A 20,150-nucleotide genomic window follows, 5' to 3' on the forward strand; every position below is an offset into this window, starting at 1 on the left:
TTTCGTAATACTAATGTGTGTACTCAATTTCCGCATTTAGACGCTCATTGTCCGTTGTGCATCTCTCGTAATGCGTGTCAAAGGATATATGGTTGACGCAGTAATTTGTACCGCATGAGACCTTTAGATTTTTGGTCATAGACAACGATATGGCATGCTCTTCAATTAAAAACAATTCAATCTGGAATTGAACGTAGAATATTCACATTATTTATGAATTAAATAAAAAACAGGATAAATATTAAAATTTTATTCAAAAATACAAGAAACTGGAATGTTATGCGTAAATTTTCCTATACATTTGAAACTATCGAATTTCAACAACCACAGGTACATGTAGAAATTTACAATATTACGAATTATCTTAAATATATAATTTAATTTTTTTAATTATGGCTTTAAAGTTTACTTAGTGTCTAACCGCACTCGGAGTCGTTGTTTATTTAAATAAATTTACTAGGCGTAAGCTAAAATAAATAATCTAACATTCGAATTAACTAGCAACTATGATTACGTACTAAATTAAACAAAAAATGTTAATACAAAATAAGGAATGCAGATAAAAACTACAAATACAATTTTACGCTTTTTTTAATGAAAATATATTTATAAATAATGACACATATATAGCAATCTTGTATCTTATAAACGACAGCAATATATATTTTTTAATTTTAATATCACCATACAACTATAAGATCTTTAAGACAAAATCTGTCCAACTGCACACCCGTCTCTTTTCATTACATCGTAAACACAATTCGTCAGAAAGAAATGAAACATACCATAGAAGTTTAGACTAATTTAGTTTTCACGATTCTATAGAAACATTGAATAATTTTCAAAATTAAACATTATTTCATTAATGTAATTTTACGTGAATATTTTAATTACAAACGTCAATACGATTGCAATTGCGTACTTTTTACAGGTCTTTTATAAACAATAGGGGCGTCACACACACGCCGTCGACATTTTGGGTTGAAGGCATTCCAGATACGTCCCGATGTTTTCGTTACGTACGTACGTATGTACGAGAACAAATACGTCAAACTTTGCTCGCCAAGGAAGGATCGCTCATGAAATTTTTCACATAAGCAACAATTTACGTGTATAGCGCATATCCATAAACGCACTATAAACAGCAATAAGTTAAAATATGTTTTATCACAATTATTAACATCACTCGAGTACTTAGTTTATAAATTAAGAGAAAATTCTATCATCAGACATGCACAAGGCTAAAAATTTATAAATCTAAATTATTATTTAAAGTTTCTGAATATACTATTAATATAATAACTATAATTTTCTAAATAGAAAAAAACTACTACTAACTAATTGTTCTATGTAAAAAATCACATCAATTTTATATTAATGTATAAAAATAAAAACGTCCTTCTGAGAAACACTACGTTTACGTGTTTCTACGCTCAGAGTCGTTCGTTAGGTTAACGGGCTTTCAGCTGCAATTTTCTATTTCCTTCTGCTGTATTTCCTTTAATCATTTATTCCGTATCACCGGAATTTAAGTACGAAAAAAACGCACTTTATATTTTTTTGTAAAATTACGTCATATGGTATTCGTGTTGACAGATTTCTTAGGAGGTGAAATGCGAGTCGAATTTGAGTATAATTTTTTAAATATCTCCGGTACATTGTTATCAGGGAATAAATTACACAGAGCCACTGTAACAAAACATTTTCATTAAAGCAATGTCTTGAAGTAATAAAAACGCTTGGAAGTCATTTTAAACCCACGTTGTTTAGAAAAAAGTGGTTGTTAATAAATAATAAAGACAAATATGGGGGATAAAATAAAGTTTTGATCTCAAGACATTTTTTTTTTCTGTCCACACATATATATGAGATTATGTATGTCGCTAAATTCATTAAAATTTGGTCAAAAATTAAAACAAATAATATTACCTTCTAACAATACTAATAATAGCCGCTTATTAATTTCTTGCGTTTGAAACAAGTCGAAAACTGTAAGGAGGCCCCTTCGAGCTGCATCCGTTCCAACAATGTGTTTAAGATCATCTGTAAAGTAAATATGAAACATTTATATTAAGTAATTAGACAACGAAACTTTCTAAATGGTTATACGTTCCTGGTACTTAAAAAAAATTCAAAATACGGCTTATTTAAGCTAAAGATACTTACTTTTGTTGCCATAACAACAGCTATGTTTTAATAAACAAATCTTAACACGATATTATATTTAGTCTACGTTTTATAAGGGCCAAACAATCATGGTTTCTAACATGCTTATAAATACATATTTAAAAAAACCATTAAACCTGGTGCCGCCGCTAGAAGCGCCACTTTAGCCGCGACTCTCGTCCTGGCTTTGGTCGCAGAGTCCCTACTTGAAGTAGTAGAGTTATTACGGCTGGTTAACCATTGTCTGTAATGCAATTATTCAACGATCTGTAGGACTTATCTTAAATATGTAAAAAAATTCAGAAGTTACGGAATGTAAAATTGTCCATTTTTTTAAATAATTATGACTGTATTTGCCAAGAAATTGAGACATAACAAAGATAATAGAATTACAAAGAACTGCACTGCGCACTAATATTACTTATGTTAAGAGAACCTATAACTAATGAACTTTTGGTGCTTTTTAAAATCGAATCGTTCCTTTTAAGGCATAAGTGAAGAGACCAATTGGCAAAGGAAGCATCTAGAAGAGCCGACCGTATACAGTAGATGCTCATTTTCGCATCTGCAGATGAGAGAACTGGCTACGTGCAAACACGATAAAAAAGATGCACAGATATAGTAACAGTTGATACTGCTGCGATATTAAGCAATTCCTTGCAAATGTTTCGGCGTATTCAATAGTTAAACAAATAAAACCAACAGGATTTGACAGGTCACAATGGAATCATATCTTCACAGATTTAAAGTTAAGCAAAGTGCTGCCTTTCCTTGTAACAATACAACTAGAGACGGTATTCCATGTCTTGACTGTCCAATGTATGGCTACCACAGGTAGAACACTGAACAAATTATGAGGATGAACATAACAGAAAGCAAAGAGCTTAAGAGACATCTTTCCAAAAATTTCTGCTTTTGATTACGATAATATATTTACGCACAAAAATTACTGAATACCACAGACAACAATATAGTCGGGGAATTAACTAAAGAAAGGGCGACTGGGAAGGTAATTAAAAGGTTAATCCTATTACTAATAACAAGAGTTTACTCACTTGAATGATTTCAAATACTGCACGACATTGCGCGGCGACGTTAGCGCTGCAATCAGTTCTAACACTTTCCTAAAATATAAACAAGTACAAATAAAGCTACTTATATGAGTGTAATAATTACTTTGAGGAGTTACCTTGTCGTAAAGGTATGTATTTTTATTACGACATGTTTATTCTACTCTGTCATTATTTTGGTTTAAATAAACACGACTCTGAAAATCTCTACGCCATGACAGACAATCAACCTGTCGATAAAACAGAGCAAGCGTCACCTAGCGGCCCATACTGTTTTACCGACATTTGACCAGATATTCAGGGTGGTATTGGTATAGGTATTGAAAATTTAATTATAACACATTATCTATAAAGTTTAGTTAGTTTTTGTCGGTGTTTTGTTTTTGTGACGGTGTGCATCGTAAAAATTTACTCTCATCATTTTTCCATAACGCGCCAAAAGAAACTATAACTTCAAAAACTACCAAATAGTCAAGTTAATCTGTAGACATACGTAACAACAGGTGGAAAGAGAAATACTTACTTGTTAACTCGATCGGCTATGAGAGTCCTAACAGGAGCTAGAAGACGCCTCCTGAGCCAAAGGCCGCGTATCCCCAGTACTTCTTCCAATAACTTTAATGGTACGCTCTCATCTCCATCCTATAAATATATTATTACATAAATAACAATATTTGCAAAAATTATCATGTCTGATGATAATTGGATCCGCTGCTATTGGAGATTCACGAGTGCATTGACGGCCTTATAAGACTTGAATAGTATTTTTTTAATATTATTTTGACCAGGGAAGTAGATGAGCAAGGAGGTGATACCACAATATTTAGCTTACTGAATGCTTTTCGAATTGCATAAACTAGAAATATTGTTTTTCAAAATCTAACGACGGAGCTACAAAACTATTTTCGATTTAAAAATAATATAAAAATGGTAGTGTGCGACAGAGATAACGCTATGCGGAATTAATTGTCGACTTTCTATTGGTCGCATTATTTCACTTATAATTTTGACCTAAATATTTACAAGAATTTTTAATTTTTAATGTTAAACTAACTTATACGTAATATAAAATTATAACTTACATCCTGACCTTCCGAGGCAGCGTCTCTTTTGAAATCGTACTCATTATCGATGCTTTTGCCTTGAAACACTTTTGATATACCTGCAAAAACAAATATTTACGAGTATTATTCGTAAAGTTCAATTATTAAAAAAAAGTGCGTGCGTACCTAGTGCACATGTCAGAAGTGAAACTTCTTTGTAAATTAATTGTTACTAAGGTAAAAGTTCCAAAAGATGTACCAGTATATCTATATTCACACTGTTTACAACTGTATACGTGCTCATAATATTAAAAATAAATAACAAGACGTTAAGCGACAGAATTGCCATCTAAAGTTCTAATATGTAACTACTAAACGAATACATCAACCAATAGTGTGTATTTTTTCTAGATCTCCCTTTCTCACTCTCTCTCCCATTCGCTCACAATCTCTCTCCTTTTTCTTCAACAAAAACGCTGCACATCTTCGTGACGTGACGTTCAAAATTTTACCCGCATGTGCCTAAAGAAGTTTAACTTCAAAAACACCAAGGCAATATGGGATTTCATCAAAATGACGGAAAATAAACGTCGACGTCTGTCGTTCCAGAACTGAGCGTTATTTCAAGGCAGTTTTCACCACGGTTTGGAACCTGCCTACTGAAGTTTTCGTCTCTTATCGCAATGTCAGTCTATTGTCCAACGGTTTAAGACGAAAATGTTACATTATTTACCAATTTACTTGAAGTGTTTTACAATAGTCGTGATCAGTGAGAACTTGTCGAAGCCAGGCCTTTTGGCTTATGGGTTAACAACTAAGTCACAGGCGGTTAACTACTAGTTAAAATTAATATTTACCATCCATAACTCCATCCACGGTATTCGCAAACTGGTCAGGCATGCTTTTCAGTGTCCGCATGCCCGCTTTGATTGAGTTTACTAGGAGAGCATCAATCTGGTGAAAGTAGAATAATTGGTATTTACAAATCTGTCTAGAATGTTCTATACGATTCAAAAATAAAATATGAACATTTGTACAGAGTATTGACAAATATGCGACGTAAAGTTACATTTGGTGTGACGTAAACATTGATACATAGTATACATATTTTAACTCTTCTACGAAGCAACTGTTAATTATGTAACTATTTCCTGTTGCATTAATAACAAAAGCGTGTAAATATAATGATAATATATATAAAGTAGAGCAGTGTTGGTCTAGTGGCCAGCGTTGGTCAGCGTGCGACTCTTATCCCTATAGGTTCGATCCCCGGCTGTGCACCAATAGACTTTCTTTGTATGTGCGCATTTAACATTTTCTCGAACGGTGAAGAAAATCTGAGGCCCAAAACTAAAAAGGTTTATTTATTTATACTTTGTTACCATAATTATACAATTAAAAATCAAAAAAGTAAGTAGGTTACATAAGTTATTAGGCAACAGGCGATTTCTTCCAGGCAATTCTTCAATTCTCCTAATATGAGAGAATAAAAAAAGAAACACCTACACAGCGTAAATTACAAGAAGTGCATAATTAATTAACAAAATAACTCAACTCAAAATAACATGCAACTATAACTAAAATTAAATTAAATAATATCCAAAGAAAAAATATAAATAATAATATGTATAAATAGACATGTAAAAGCACTGCCAAAGGTTAATTGACTCACAATTAATATATATATATATATATATATATATATATATATATATATATAGCGGATCTTCACAAACTTAATGCTCACTTAACCAGCAGTCAGCTAACTATTAACCCATCAAAAACTAACTTCATAACTTTTGCTATACGTGCCATATGCTATAGAGCCAACCCCCCTCTAATCTTAACATAAAATTACACAAACTATTGCAATTGTAGTGAAGACTGCGGCTGTGACACGCTGCTTAGGGTGAAACAGATTAAATACTTAGGTGTGATTATTGACCAAAATCTAAACTGGCACGCCCATGTTGATGCAGTAATAAAAAGGATACGTAGGTTAAGTTGGATTTTTTGCAATCTACGTCATATAGCGGAACCAAACATCATATATACCGTGTATAAAACATTAGTTCAATCTGTTATCATCTACTGTATCACAGTGTGGGGTGGTTGTGCGAAAACCAAAGTTCTAGCACTTGAAAGAGCTCAGAGAGCAATTATAAAAATAATGTTACTAAAAAATAAAAGTTTTCCAACTGAAGAGTTGTACAAGTCTTGCAAACTACTGACCATACGCCAGCTCTATATTCTCCGTTGTGTCCTTAGGAGACACGCAACCTCTCCACATAGAACAGACACACCTCAAAAAAGGACCCAACATAATATAATAAGCTACACAATTTGCAAGACTAGCTTTGCACGTAATCAATTCAACAATCGCTAAGCTTATCTCTATAATAGTTTAAATAAAACCCTTAGCTTTCATAATCTTACATACAACAAATGTAAAACAACTTTAAACCATTGGCTCGGTACACTCAACTACAACAAATAGAAGCATTGTTAAATCCTCTAATATAATGTTTTTCTTAATCCATCTTTTCATGCGACACGCGCACACTTTCGTCTTTCACAAACACATTACATAGTCACCATAATATATTCATTTTTTTTTTTAAACCAATTGTGTTGGTTACTCTTGATGAAACTTTGTAAATTTAAAGAAGAGCGAAGCTTCCCTGTCACAGGTCTCTGACTTACTAGGGAGGCCTCAATCTGAATTCTATTGTACATATATCTAAACAAATAAAGATTTTTTTGAATATAAGTTTTTTTTTTTTATGTAAGGCAAACGGGCAAGAAGCTCACCTGATGTTACGCGGTACCGCCGCCCATGGACACTAACACTGCCAGAAGACTCGAAAGAGCGAGTAATTACGAGGCACAAGAAAAATGATAAAAAGAAGATTTTTGAAGGTTGTATAAAAAAATGTTAATTGTATAAATTATACATACACATATACACAGTCGAGGCGCCATCTTAACTTTTGACAATGTATTCAGGGAACACAGGACAGTACTAATGGAGTCAGTGGAGGATTGTGGTGATAAGACTTTAGACCGAATTGTGTCTATTTGATTGAGTAGATCGTGATAAAAAGTGAGATCGGTGATATAAGTTAAGCTACAGTTTTATTTGTAATTTTAAAAGGAATTAATCTAAATTAAATTAACCCTGTAATTACGATATTTCTCCGATCATAATATTTTCTCACTTATATAATTATAAAGCCTAGTCAACATTATTTCAAATACTTACAGTGTTGCCATGCCTCTCGGTCTGTATCTCGGAACTGAGGAAGCCACCAAGATAAGCCGGCGACAGCAACGCCATATATCGTGAATCCCTTGAGATACTAGTCAAGTGCTGCAAGTAGCTATTCAACATCCGTTTCCGATTTTCCAGTACTGTACGTGATGTATTTTGAAACGTCTTTTTGGCTGGAAACGGCAGATTACCTAGTTCCGGCCACTGGAAGGAGATTCGTTAATGTTAAAAAATTATATTCATAACTGGTATATAAAAAAGTCCATACAGAAGTTATTTCCTGTTCCAGTCAGACCAAGCACAATTTAAGACGAAATATAACCACGACTTCAATTAAAATTTAAAATAAAAGGTTAATAACAGTTTATGTCAAAGAAAGTATCTGGGGCGCCCAAATAAAGCAGTCGCCGCCTATAAAAATGACGATCGCTCTGATTCCTTCAAGTATCGTCTAATAACTATAACCTCCTTGTTCTCCAAAATAATGGAAAGCATTATTATTGGCCAGCTCCTGAAGTATCTAGACGGCCACCAGCTGATAAGCGATCAGTACGGCTTTCGCCGTGATCGCTCAGCTGGTTACCTTGTATACTTTAAAGGTGGGCAGAGGCAATTGAGTCTACAGGGGGAGGCCCTGGCGTTAAGTTTTAGCATAGCGAAAGCCTTCGATCGGGAGAGTCACAGAGCACTGCTCTCGAAACTTACCGCCTTTGGGCTCCCCGAGAAATTATGCAACTGGAATTCCAGCTTTCTCACTGATCGGAGCATCCATCCATACCCAAACCTGTTTATTCCGACGAGAGCACTAGAGATACTCTTTACACTGGCCGGCCGGGTAGTTGTTGATGAGTAGGTATCGAAACAAACTTATGTCTGAAGTCGAAACTCTGCTACGTGGAGACTCGAACTGGGGTGGACTAAATCTAGTCAAAATTAACCCCAAGAAGACACAAATTTCAATTTCAATCATGCAAAAATAGACTCGCTTTGTCGCTACTCCTCAAAGCCTCAGCTAGCATCGGAATACTGGGCGTTGACATATCGAATGACATTCAGTTTCGCGGCCATTTGGAAGGGAAGGCTAAGCCAGCCACTAAGAAGCTTGGTGTGCTTCACCCCGTGCCATAGCGCAAATTCGACCCCACATGGAGTACTGTTCTGTGGGCTGGAGCTCCCCAGTACCAGATCCTTCTGCTCGACCGACGAAGAGCGATTCGTATCTTCAACGACTACTGTCCAAGCGGCTGATACCTTGGCGCTGCGTAGAGATGTGGGGTCTCTCTGCATGTTCTACCGCATTTACCATGAAGAGTGTTTAGAGGAGTTGTTTAGATTAAAACCTGCAGCTGAATTTCATTATCGGACATAAAGACAGAATTAAAAATACGATCCGTATCACCTTGACGTCCGTCGTTCCACAACTGAGCGTTTCTTCAGGCAATTTCTGCCGCGCACCAACATTATGTGGAACCAGATGCCCACTGAAGTGTTTCCGAACTAATTTGAGTCCTTCAAAAAAAGAGCATACCAATTCTTAAAAGGCCGCCAACGCACTGCGAGCCCTCTGGCCTCCTGCCTGTTTGATTCCGGCGCGTTGACGGCCTTTCAGGGCATGTTCTTTTTCTAAAGGTCGCATCCCCCAGGGAAAAACACCAAAGTCAGTAATACAGTTCCAAAATCAGGTATTTTTTCCTTAAAGGGTTCCCAAACCTTACACATTTTAATGCGATATGCATAAACTTAGAATTATTTTGTATTAATTGAATTACGATGTTCTTCGATTCACATTTTTTTAAATATAATTTAGAATCTATAAAGTCAAGAAGATCGAATCAAAACAAAGAAATATACCAAATAATAATAAACCTACCTTATCTTTAACAGCAGAATGCAGCTCATAAAAATCGCTGTATCTCCTATAAATATGCCAGACTTCGTTATCCGAGGATCTTGTCACCGCTATAGCGTAAATTCCAAATGTTCTTCCCTTATCTTGGACCAGCGCTGTTGGAAATAAACTCGATAAACTAACCTATAAAAAATCAATCAGTAGCGCTTCAATCTTTTTAGGTCTGGGCCTCAGATTTTTGTATCTGTTTTATGATCATTGATCAATCTAATAGGCAAGTAGTGGACCTACTCCTTCTGTGTCTGACATATGCCGTCGACATTTTGGGTCTAAGGCAAAGTCACCTGGCGACGCTACAAAGAAAGTCCATTGGTGCACAGCCGGGGATCGAACCTACGATCTCAGGGATGAGAGTGAAATTTTAATTAATACCATTCAGTATCGGACTCAAATAAAATATTCATAATTTCCAGAACACGCTAAAACTCTCTAGACAAGATGGCGTCGTATCAATCCATGTACCATGGTCGTATACAAACTGTTAGTGTGTCAATTATCATTTTTAAATTACACAATTAACGATATTATGTTTCGATTATAGTCCAAAAAGTATTATGTTTAGATATATTATTTACACATACTATGTTATTAACGATTCGACCAATCTGTGACGGATTTGTATCACGTGATTAACATACCAAAATCCATCATCGTGTCATATTCTTCATACAATCAATTAGCCGCCTATTATTGAAACGATTGTAATAATGTAAAAAAATATAATACATTTTGCGTTTCTATCCGTTAACACAGATTATATAATATTAACATTTCACAGTTATTAATTGGATTTTGTAAAATATTTTAAAAGGCATGTGTCCATAGCAACAATAAAACTGACACAACTGCCTAACCTTACTAGACACAACATACCTGTTTCTATAATGTACGCAGAGAGCGGCGACAAATAATTTTTGGCTCTCCCACTTATTTCCGTTTGTGACATTGACAGGCTGTTCGAGGCCCCTGCTGATAAACTTGATGCTCCTAAAAACAAGTTATTATTTATATTATTATTCTATTTAATATTATTCCATCACTTCTAGATTCATAAGGAAGTATTTTTGCAACAGGGGGCAACCGGGCATCACCTGATGTTGAGTGATACCGCCGCCCATAGACTCGCAAGTGGTCGGCCTTTTAGGAGTTGGTGATTGGAATTTTAAAATCTTAACTTAATCTTATAATACAATAACACCAATATTCCGAAATGTCTAATACTTGTATGAAAATTAATAAAATACAGACATCTGCCTCATCCTTCAATAGTTAGTCCACATGAGAGTTAGTTCACGTTAAGACGATTACTGGGAAATTATAAATGAAAATGTATAATATAATGTATTGACGCTAAATTTGACTAGTAAGTGATTAGTTTTTTCTTACTTAACAATTTAAAAAAAAACTTTCGTTATACAATCTCTTTTATTTCATTAATATATGACATTAATGGATATAATATTATTACAATGCATATACATTTTTTGTTGTCATAAAAGGGTATTATTTGAGAAATAGCTCTTAGAAATTCTGCGCTCCTAGTACATATTATTCCTCTAATCGAATTATACGTGGTTATAAAACATTTACTTCGCTTATAGTTTTTGTCATATATATTATAAATGGTATATGAAATAACTGTTAAGGGAGCAAAACAAGTGCAGTCATCGCAGCCCATGAGTTTTAGTGTATGTGTTGCGGGCCTTATATACGTCGTCAAAATAAGCAATAATGTTACATTTACTGACCTACTGCTACGCTCTCGAGCATTTTGTGAGCGAAATTGCCTACAATGTCTGACCGCGATCTGTTATGCCTCGAGCCAGGTACGGGCAATACCACATCACCTGGAAATGGTTGCCTTCATGAATTAGCTTAGAAAACTTCTAGCAACAAAAGGCATATAATAAAAAATGCAATATCTATATCTACTTTAAAGCAAATCTGAATATTTGTCTAATACAAATAAAATAATATAAAAAAATAAGGAAAAATACTACAAATAAATAAACATTAAAATAAATTATTAAATCATTGCCATCCTTTGACGTTAAGAAACTTTGTTTTAATGTTGATTATCTGTGATTAGTCAAATGGAATAACAAATCAGATCACGCGTCTATAATTGGACCAATCACAATCAAGCGTCATTTCTTTGAGCATCCTGGTCGATATTACACTTTCTTAAATTAAAATATCAATGATTTAATAAATAATTATCCAAAAGCACTAATTACTATGCAAATATTTAGCATAATACCGTTAGCACATTTAGGGATAGTGTGGTTCTTGAAAGCGGGAATTCTTCGAGTAAAGGATCGTGGGAATGTCAGGGATTTGTTGGGACTTTCGTAGTTATATTTGGATCTTTGGAACAATTTAGGCAATTGATTAAAACACGTCTTCATAAGTCGCTTGCATTTTTCTGTAAGCATTATTATAGCATTGGCATTCACTCAACAAATACATAATAAAACAAATCAGCTCTCAGCTATTTCTCATAGAAGCGCAATTTAATTAAAAATATCCTAAATATTCTAATTTCACAGTAGGGTAGACTAAGGAATAATCTAACTTTCAATAACGGTTAAGTACTTCCAGAAAAACTTAGCCTTAATGTACGTGCTTTGTTAAGAAGCAATTTAACAACTAAATGAACATTAGTAAATACTTGGTAGTTCCAAGTTAGTTAAGTTAATAAACAAATTCAAATAAACACTAAAATACCTCCATATTTTCTGCCTTCGGCTTTTGTCGTTCTCAATTCACTGTAAAGAAAAACTTTTTTTAATTCTTACAACGGTATACGTTTCTCTTTTGGGCCAAGTTGTTACGTGACAATGTCTTATAAATCGATAAACGCCAGATGCACGAAAAAGACTTATTGTACAGTTACGCACATTGTCCCGTTACACTCAATGTCACATTACGCTCATTGTACGCTTGGGCCGCTTCTATCATTCTTCCACTCGATTGGCCTATGCGTCTGAGGATTCACTCCTTTGTATCCATACAAAATAGAGATAATTCAATAAAAAATATTCAATAATTTCATCAATGTTTTGTTATGACGTTTTCACGATAAACTATCGTCCGTGTTTACCACGCGACGGACAATTATTTCAAATGTAGTTCCGCGTACTTTACCTCAACAAGCATAACTTGAGAAAATTAAATTAACTTATAAAAAATCTGTTCAATTGCTAATTAACTACATTACCAGTTTCTGTTTCTTTTCGTCGGAGCATAAACACAATTGGACGGCAAGGACAAGAAAGAGTTCATCAGTTAAAATAAAAGTTCTGCTTTAGTTTCCAGTTTCTCCTATTGACTACCAGGAACTCAGAACATGCAGAAAGTTATAATTTCCGATCAACAAATTTTTTATTGTTAGGCATAAAATGCATTAAAAATTATATATAGAAACAACTTAATGTCCCAAAACCAATGAACCACTCACCTAGTACTTCTGTCTGCTCCATCTTGCTCTGTATCTAACATGAAGTCCGCCTGCCAAGTCGGGTCATCCTTAAGACAGGAAATGACAAAAGAAATTACTTAAAATCAATTTATATTTAGTATACGTATATATATATAACAATGTTTAATAAAGTATTTTTTTTTTCAAAATAATAATATGCAAGTGGCGCTACAATGTGTGTGTACTTGAGGGTATGTGTGTGGAATGTGCTGTACTTTTTGGAAGTTTCAGTTTTATACTTAAAGTATATGATACACATACCTCTAAAGCATTACAAACACACTTCTGAACATCGTCGAAGCACGACAGGGGGTTGTTCGTGAACTCTTCACCCTCGGTGGTGATCTTCCGAACCATTTCCGAGTGACAATTCTCAGGTAGACCCATCACTTGACGGTTCGGAGCCAAGTACAGGTCGCAAAGCTCAAGCGCAGACGAGCGCAGGTTGTCGATTACAGCCTTTGAGGTGTGAGGAACATCTGGAAGTTGGAATTAGTAATTCCAGATTTGCAGTACAACTTCTAAACATTGGACAAGCGTATGGGGTAGTCTACTAAAACTAAAACCCGTACTTAGAGAACTAAAATGTTTACTGCCAATTAGTATTATTTGTACCAATTCCTAAAAGGCCGGCAACGCCCTCGCGATCCCTCTGACATTGAGAGAGTCCATGGGCAGTATCACTTAACATAAGCCTCCTACCCGTTTGTCCTCTATTATATAAACTTAAACAAACTTAGGGTCCTTCAAGAAAAGAATGTGTCGATTCTTAAAAGGTCGGCAACGCACTAGCGGGCCTTCTGGCTCTACAAAAGTGAGTCTGAATCCGTGGCATCGTAGCTGTTAAACGAATGAACAAATTTTGCATTTTTATTAGAGTGCTGACGTGATGACTCTTAGCTACAATTTATGAAGACCTGGCGTTTGTTAGTTGTGCCAGCTTTGCATAATAATTGATCAGGGGCCGACCAAGTATTACGTAAGCATATGTACTGAAATTTATCCCCGCACCCATACTTTTGTGAGCAAAGCTGTTTAAAAATAATAGTACATAAACATTATAATTTTTCACTTCTCTTTAGGAATCGAAAGTGCATTTGGTTTCCAAGCATAGACAATGGGTACGTAATATGTGTAAAAAAGTAGATAATTACTGTTGACGTAACCACCGTATAAGAAAACCAAAGAGCCCCCCCCCCCCCCCCCTCATTGTACTTACGTGCTCGGCCCTGAGACAGTTCTTTACTCGAATTCATTTATTACAAATAGTTGAAACATCCAAAAACCCTCACCGGTTTCATTCATCTCGATCTCCAGAAGATATTGGGCGTTTGACCTCCAAGCGGCCGTCGCCCGCAAGAACTTCAAAGACCGTAGAACTTCTTCGGACACCTTCTCTGTGCTGGCGTTGTTTGTACCTAAATAAATATTTAAACACATTTTACAGGACTATATTATTTTGTTGTCCATTTGCCATATTGCATGGTCACAGGGATTACAAACATATGCTGGACTTGACGATTAATACGATATTGTCATAATAAATCGATTTCAATTATTTCTATAGATTTTGACAGAGAACAATATTATAACATTATAATAATAAAAAAGATAGGTATTTATAAAGTGATGGTACCTTCTTGTGGTCCCATGGTAGCTCTTCTCGCTTGAATGATCCGCGCCAAGTACTGCAGCGAAGACAGCTTCTGACGATCTTGGAGCTCCCATTCACCGGCACTGTCTTTGGAATGCTGTAATCGGAATCAAATTATATAAAAATACAAAATAAAAAAAACTCAATTGGAACTCTGAACCTCATGCGATGTGCGATGTGAATTAAGAGCTAAACCTAGAAGTCTGTAAAAATTAAAAAAAAAATACTAATATCAGTAATTAAATTTTTTTAACAGTAATCTATAATATAAAAATGAATCGCAAAATGTGTTGGTAAGCGCATAACTCTACAACGCCTGAACCAATTGTACTAATTATTTTTTTAAATGTTCGTTGGAGTCTAAGGATGGTTTTCACGGCGAGAAAAATTCGAATTATTTCCGGGAAAACCCTAAAACAGCCCTTTTTTCCCATACAAACGTTTTGTAAATAAAATGTAGAGTCAATTTGAACTTTATTGCTATTCAATAAAGTTCATCTTAAATTACGAGCACTCACTGTTGTCTAAGTAATGTAGGTGTGTTCCTAACGTCAAAGAGTCTATTTGCACTTTATTATCGCTGCACAAAGTTCAAATTCAATCATATATATCAAAACAGTGTGCGTGTTTGCGTTGGAGGATTTTGTCGCGTTCCGAAACTCAACAAAAGTGAAAATATCGCGAACCCGACCAAATTGAATAGTCAAAAATTGTAATAGCTATAGATATATTAGTACTGATTTTTATTTTGGTTGGCTTCGCGATATTATTTATTTTACTTTAGTTTCGGCATGCGACGTTTTCACGTCATTACATCTGTCCACTAGTAAATCTATATATGTATATGAAAAAAATCCCTATTGCGTACTCACGGCATCACTCGTGAACGGCTGGACCGATTTCGCTAGTTATTTTTTTGTTGTGTTCGATATTGTCAGGAGGTTTTTATGAAAGAAACAATTAAGAAAATTGCGCGAATTACCATATTAAGTAATCGACATAACATTGACAGAATGCGTGCTTCAAACATCGTCAAAGAGGATGTAAGATAAATTAATATCGTTTAAAACAAATGCTTCGATCGGAGTTATTATTGATAAAATACATATTAAAAAATTACAGTCGCTAATTGTTTGTGGCATTAATCTTGAAAATCCATGTTTTTCACATGGCCAGTTAGTTACATCGCCTATTCCCATGTCGGAATACCAACAAATCTATGTATATACGCACCAGAAAACCAAAAAAAGAATGTTGTATATCATAAAGCATTAGAACAATAAACACTATGTTTCTGAAATATTTTTTTATTTAATTATACCAATTCGAAATTAATATTCATAGGACAGGACAACGTCTGTCGGATCGGCAAGTACTTTTATATAAAAAAACACAATTTACCAGTTTCTGTATATCCTTCTGAACCAATTCCAACGTCGCGTCTAGTTCTTCTGCGTCCGCGCATGTCCTTATTACTAAGAGAAACAACTCTGACGGCAACAGCGAGTCGCGGCAACACTAAAATAGAAATGCTTAAATTTGACTCATTTGACAATTAGGGGGGGACAATTAGGCGTTCAAGAATTAACCTGGGGGGGGGGTCCTCTTCTAAAACGTTACGATGTGGGCGGGCATTGAATTACGCGTTATTGATAAAGTTATTTTTGACTTTCCAGTACTTAACACCATATAATGGTAACTAGGTATATAGAGTCACTGAGTCACGAAACATTTTACTATCGGGTACAGAAACAGAAAACATTACGGCGCATTTCATAGGGGGGGGGGGGGGGGGGGGGGTCAAGAATCTTCAATTTCATTAAATAATTAAATAATAAAAATGCTTACATAATAGACATAGACATAACATTTATTACTAACAAAAACACATGCACAGAAAACATAAAATAACAATAATCAAAAACTAAATAAAAAAAGAATAATAATAGAGAGATAACAAATTTTTTTAAGAAAAAGGTTTAATTGTGTAATGCGTGTGTGCTGTGGTTGTAATTGGCCCTGGCTCAGCATTATGCTGAGGAGCAGAGTTGTTCCACAGCGCTGGTAATTCAGACCACAGCAGCTAGTTTGCGCCTCAGTCGCAAAAAACAAATAAGAATCTAACACTCAGTAGAAACAAATAATAATAATAGTAAAATGTAGCAGTGTAAGCAATGAAGAAAAAAATGTAAATAAAATTAAATTAAAAATAAGAAGTAAGTGAATGTTTTTTTTATAATTGCGACGGAAATTTGATTTTAGTTGAAGATTTTTCAACGGAGGAGGGATATTATTCGAACATTTTGTCGCGCTATATTTAAAACTCAAACGAAATGAAGCCGTTCGATGTTGGGGAATGGCTTGTTCAACTCCTCACTTTATTCTTGTTGTCATTACTACGCCAAAGAAGCTTTTTGTAAAGATATTCATAACACTCGGCGCCAAAAGGGTAAGTGAGATATTGAGAGACATAAAATATATATTTCAGAATATATTAATATATTTTAGATAATGTCGAAATTAGTTATGCATCGGAAACCGATCCCGATACCAACATATCGGCGATACTTAGGCATTGGCAATATTTTTCAAATTACGCGGTTTAAAATAGTAATGTAAACGTGCATCTTGTTGGATCTGACAATAAAATACAGAATAACATATCGTAATTATTTCGTTTGTATGTGTATATTGACTATGAATCGTTGGACGAATTATTAAATAAATATTTGAATGATCTTGTCATGTCAACTTCAAAACAAAAAAAAAATGCTATTTGGAATCATTTTGAAATGTACAAATTTGATAATCCCAAAGCAATATTGTTTGCTATCCATATCATATGGCTTTAAAATGAGTTCTATTGCATCTGAGAGACTATTTTCCACCACAGGTTTTACTTGCGTAATCGACTTTCTTCCCAATACATGAGAATGCTTTATTTTAATTATTAACACTTATTTTAATTTAATTATTTCTCTTAATTCTTAATTTTAATTGACTAATCCTTTAATCTTATTTAAAGTCTGTCATATTTAATAAAAATTAAAAACTTTAACCAAAATTGATAAATTTTACCCTAATTTAATTTCACTAAGCGTCGGTATCGGTATCAGTATCGGCAAAAAGGCGTATCGATGCATCCCTAGTCTAAATAAATTATTCACAAATGTCAATCATACCTAATTTTCTGTAGAAATACTTACAGTTCTTATGATCGCTCTGTTGATATTGTCAGGATCGCTCAACATGTTAAATATAGGTTTCAGCACAATTGATGAAAGCAGCTCTATTATAATAAGTTTTAAGGCGTGGCATTTCCAGGCTTCTTCTGGGGCAACCAAATATAGTATAGCTTCTGATACTTCACATAGAAAGGCTGCAAAGTTAAATTGCTTTAAATCACGAATAAAGGTAGTGTATTTTAGAAATAAACTGGAATATTTAATTCAATAATATACCGACGCTACAACCTTTTGAGGTCTGTGCCTCAGATTTCTGTATCTGTTCCGTGATCATTTCCAATAGGCAAGTAGGTGATCAACCTTCTGTGCCTATCACACACCGCCGACTTTTTGCGTCTAAGGTGTGCCAGTTTACTCAAGATGTTTTCCTTCACCATACGAACGTTAAATGCGCACATAGACTAAAAGTCCATTGGTGCACAGCAGATCAAACTAACAACCCCAGGGTTAACACTGCTCTATTTTTATTTTAAATTATTATAAAAATAGTATTTTCATATTGCTGTGCTTATTAAAACAGAACACTTGCTAGTGTATTCAGAAAATTTCTTGATCACAAGATATACAATTTTCAATGTTTAATTATACATTAAATCCATATGAATTGATTTCTTCTACAAAAACCTGCTTTATATATATGAATTTACATTTATTTAATTACAGTTATTTTGAATTACAATACTCTTTCTCAGGATCCAAGCAGAAGGTGTCCCTGCAAAGCAGCTTATTCTCCATTGCACACTCCAAGTCAAAAAATATATCTTTCAAATTAGTGCTACCTATATTTTCTGAACTCCCATAAAATTTTGATTTTCCAAATGTATGTGAATCTGAAACATTGTAAGAGCAAGTTAAAGTCTTGTGTTTTCTAAGACATGTATTGAAATTTTTTTTAAAAACAGAAACTTCAGAAATGTTAATACAAACAATCAACAAATATACCTGGGGCCCAGGACAAATCTGTATCACTTTTGTTTCTTCTGTGAGCTTTTCTTTCCTCTTGTTTCTTTGGGCTCAATTTTGATGACCCATTGGCAACTTCTTTGGCACTAAGTAATTGTATATGTTTCAATTTGACCCTTGATTGTTTAAATAACTTTAAATGAGTTGTTAATTCTTCTGGAAACTTTGTTGATAATAAGTATATCCAGTCAACAAGTTTAATTCTAGAAAAAATATTGTAATCATCATATAATTATAGAATTTGATTTGCAAATTTTTGCTAATTATAATAACAGGCAGTGCAATTTAAATCTTCAAAAATATACTATACCTATTTGTAACGTTAGCACTTGTTATTACTACTGTTTGTTTAATTGCATGATCTGTGAACTCTTGATCATCAGTTAAAACTTCATACCATGGTGTCACATAGTCATTAATTATTATTGTGATAATTTCATTAAGAAATGAGTCAACAGTCTCACTTCCAGTAATTCTGTTATCAAATTTTGGCCATGGTTTATTATTTTGAAATAACTGCAGGATCTGTAATAAATTAAAACTCTTTTTTAATCAAGTATTTTAAAATCAAACACCTTGTTACTAACATTTTTTTATGTCACCTACCTTTGGAGATTGAATAGAATAGTTAGTTAGCTGAAGAGGATCATCCAAACAATCTATATCTGAAGAAAATATCTTCCTACTATCAAAGTTCAAATGTAAGATTGTAAGAACTCTGTAATAAAAAGGTCAGTTTATGAACATTCACTCTTTGATAATGCATTAATTAGTGGCGTTTTTATTCTCAATTAAACTTACCCAGCTATAAATGATATTAAAAACGTTAGTAGAGCCAAGTACAATCCAAACCCTAGTAAGGCTATTGTAATTACAGAAATTAAACTGAACCAGGCTAGTATTCGATACGCCATCGTAGATATTATAAGTACGAAAACAACCGCAATATCTTAATTTTAAATTGAAATTGGTGCAACAAAGTGAGGCATAAATAAAAACATTATGCACTGATAAAAATAAAACACAAAAATAAATAATACCGAACTGGCATTTGATCTTTTGATCTCGACATAACAAACTGTCTGACTGTCTGACTCAGACATAATATGAGACACCTGTCTGCTGTCAATAACGTCCACAGAACCCAATTCGCAAAATGTTATAGTCTAAGGAGACAACTACGAACAGAAGAATATAAGTAAATTGGAGTCTCTATCTAGGACAATGGTGTCGCAAATGGGGCCTACAAATAAATCTGAGCTAGGGGCAAGCCATCCTGTGGCAAAATTACATCAACGCTCGCCAGAACAACCCGAGCTGAGCGGTCAAGGTCTTTCAGACCAACGAG

General features: G+C 34.2%; 1 protein-coding gene across 3 annotated transcripts; it reads right to left on the reverse strand.

The window, feature by feature from the left end:
• Window positions 1–257: 257 nt before the first annotated feature.
• On the reverse strand, window positions 258–19,875 carry LOC123711034 (sorting nexin-13-like). 3 transcript variants are annotated; one of them, XM_045663425.1, is made up of 24 exons: window positions 19,604–19,875; window positions 19,409–19,520; window positions 19,113–19,327; window positions 18,782–19,005; window positions 18,517–18,669; window positions 17,801–17,973; window positions 15,996–16,112; window positions 14,577–14,691; window positions 14,233–14,358; window positions 13,202–13,419; window positions 12,920–12,987; window positions 12,187–12,227; window positions 11,720–11,884; window positions 11,208–11,306; window positions 10,333–10,446; window positions 9,421–9,554; window positions 7,542–7,754; window positions 5,137–5,233; window positions 4,319–4,398; window positions 3,760–3,878; window positions 3,222–3,290; window positions 2,304–2,410; window positions 1,930–2,043; window positions 258–1,689 (listed from the first exon to the last, which is right to left on the reverse strand). In XM_045663425.1, the coding sequence occupies exons 1-24, from the start codon at window positions 19,714–19,716 to the stop codon at window positions 1,574–1,576; spliced, it is 3,102 nt and encodes a 1,033-aa protein (XP_045519381.1). In that variant the 5' UTR covers window positions 19,717–19,875; the 3' UTR covers window positions 258–1,573. The 3 variants fall into 3 exon arrangements, with proteins under 3 accessions (XP_045519381.1, XP_045519382.1, XP_045519383.1); XM_045663426.1 differs by lacking the exon at window positions 11,720–11,884; XM_045663427.1 differs by lacking the exons at window positions 11,208–11,306; window positions 11,720–11,884.
• Between the last annotated feature and the right edge of the window lie 275 nt (window positions 19,876–20,150).

Source organism: Pieris brassicae, chromosome 6 (genome assembly GCF_905147105.1).
Source record: "Pieris brassicae chromosome 6, ilPieBrab1.1, whole genome shotgun sequence".
NCBI classification, from domain to species: domain Eukaryota; kingdom Metazoa; phylum Arthropoda; class Insecta; order Lepidoptera; family Pieridae; genus Pieris; species Pieris brassicae.

Bases quoted from the DNA above. Each gene is read 5' to 3' on its own strand.
- LOC123711034 (XM_045663425.1), bottom strand. From the start codon at position 19,716: ATGGCGTATCGAATACTAGCCTGGTTCAGTTTAATTTCTGTAATTACA. The intron at 16,113-17,800 runs GTAAGTATTTCT...TTTCTATTTTAG, and splicing joins ACAGAGCGATCATAAGAACT to TGTTGCCGCGACTCGCTGTT. The intron at 14,359-14,576 runs GTACCATCACTT...ATATTTATTTAG, and splicing joins TACCATGGGACCACAAGAAG to GTACAAACAACGCCAGCACA.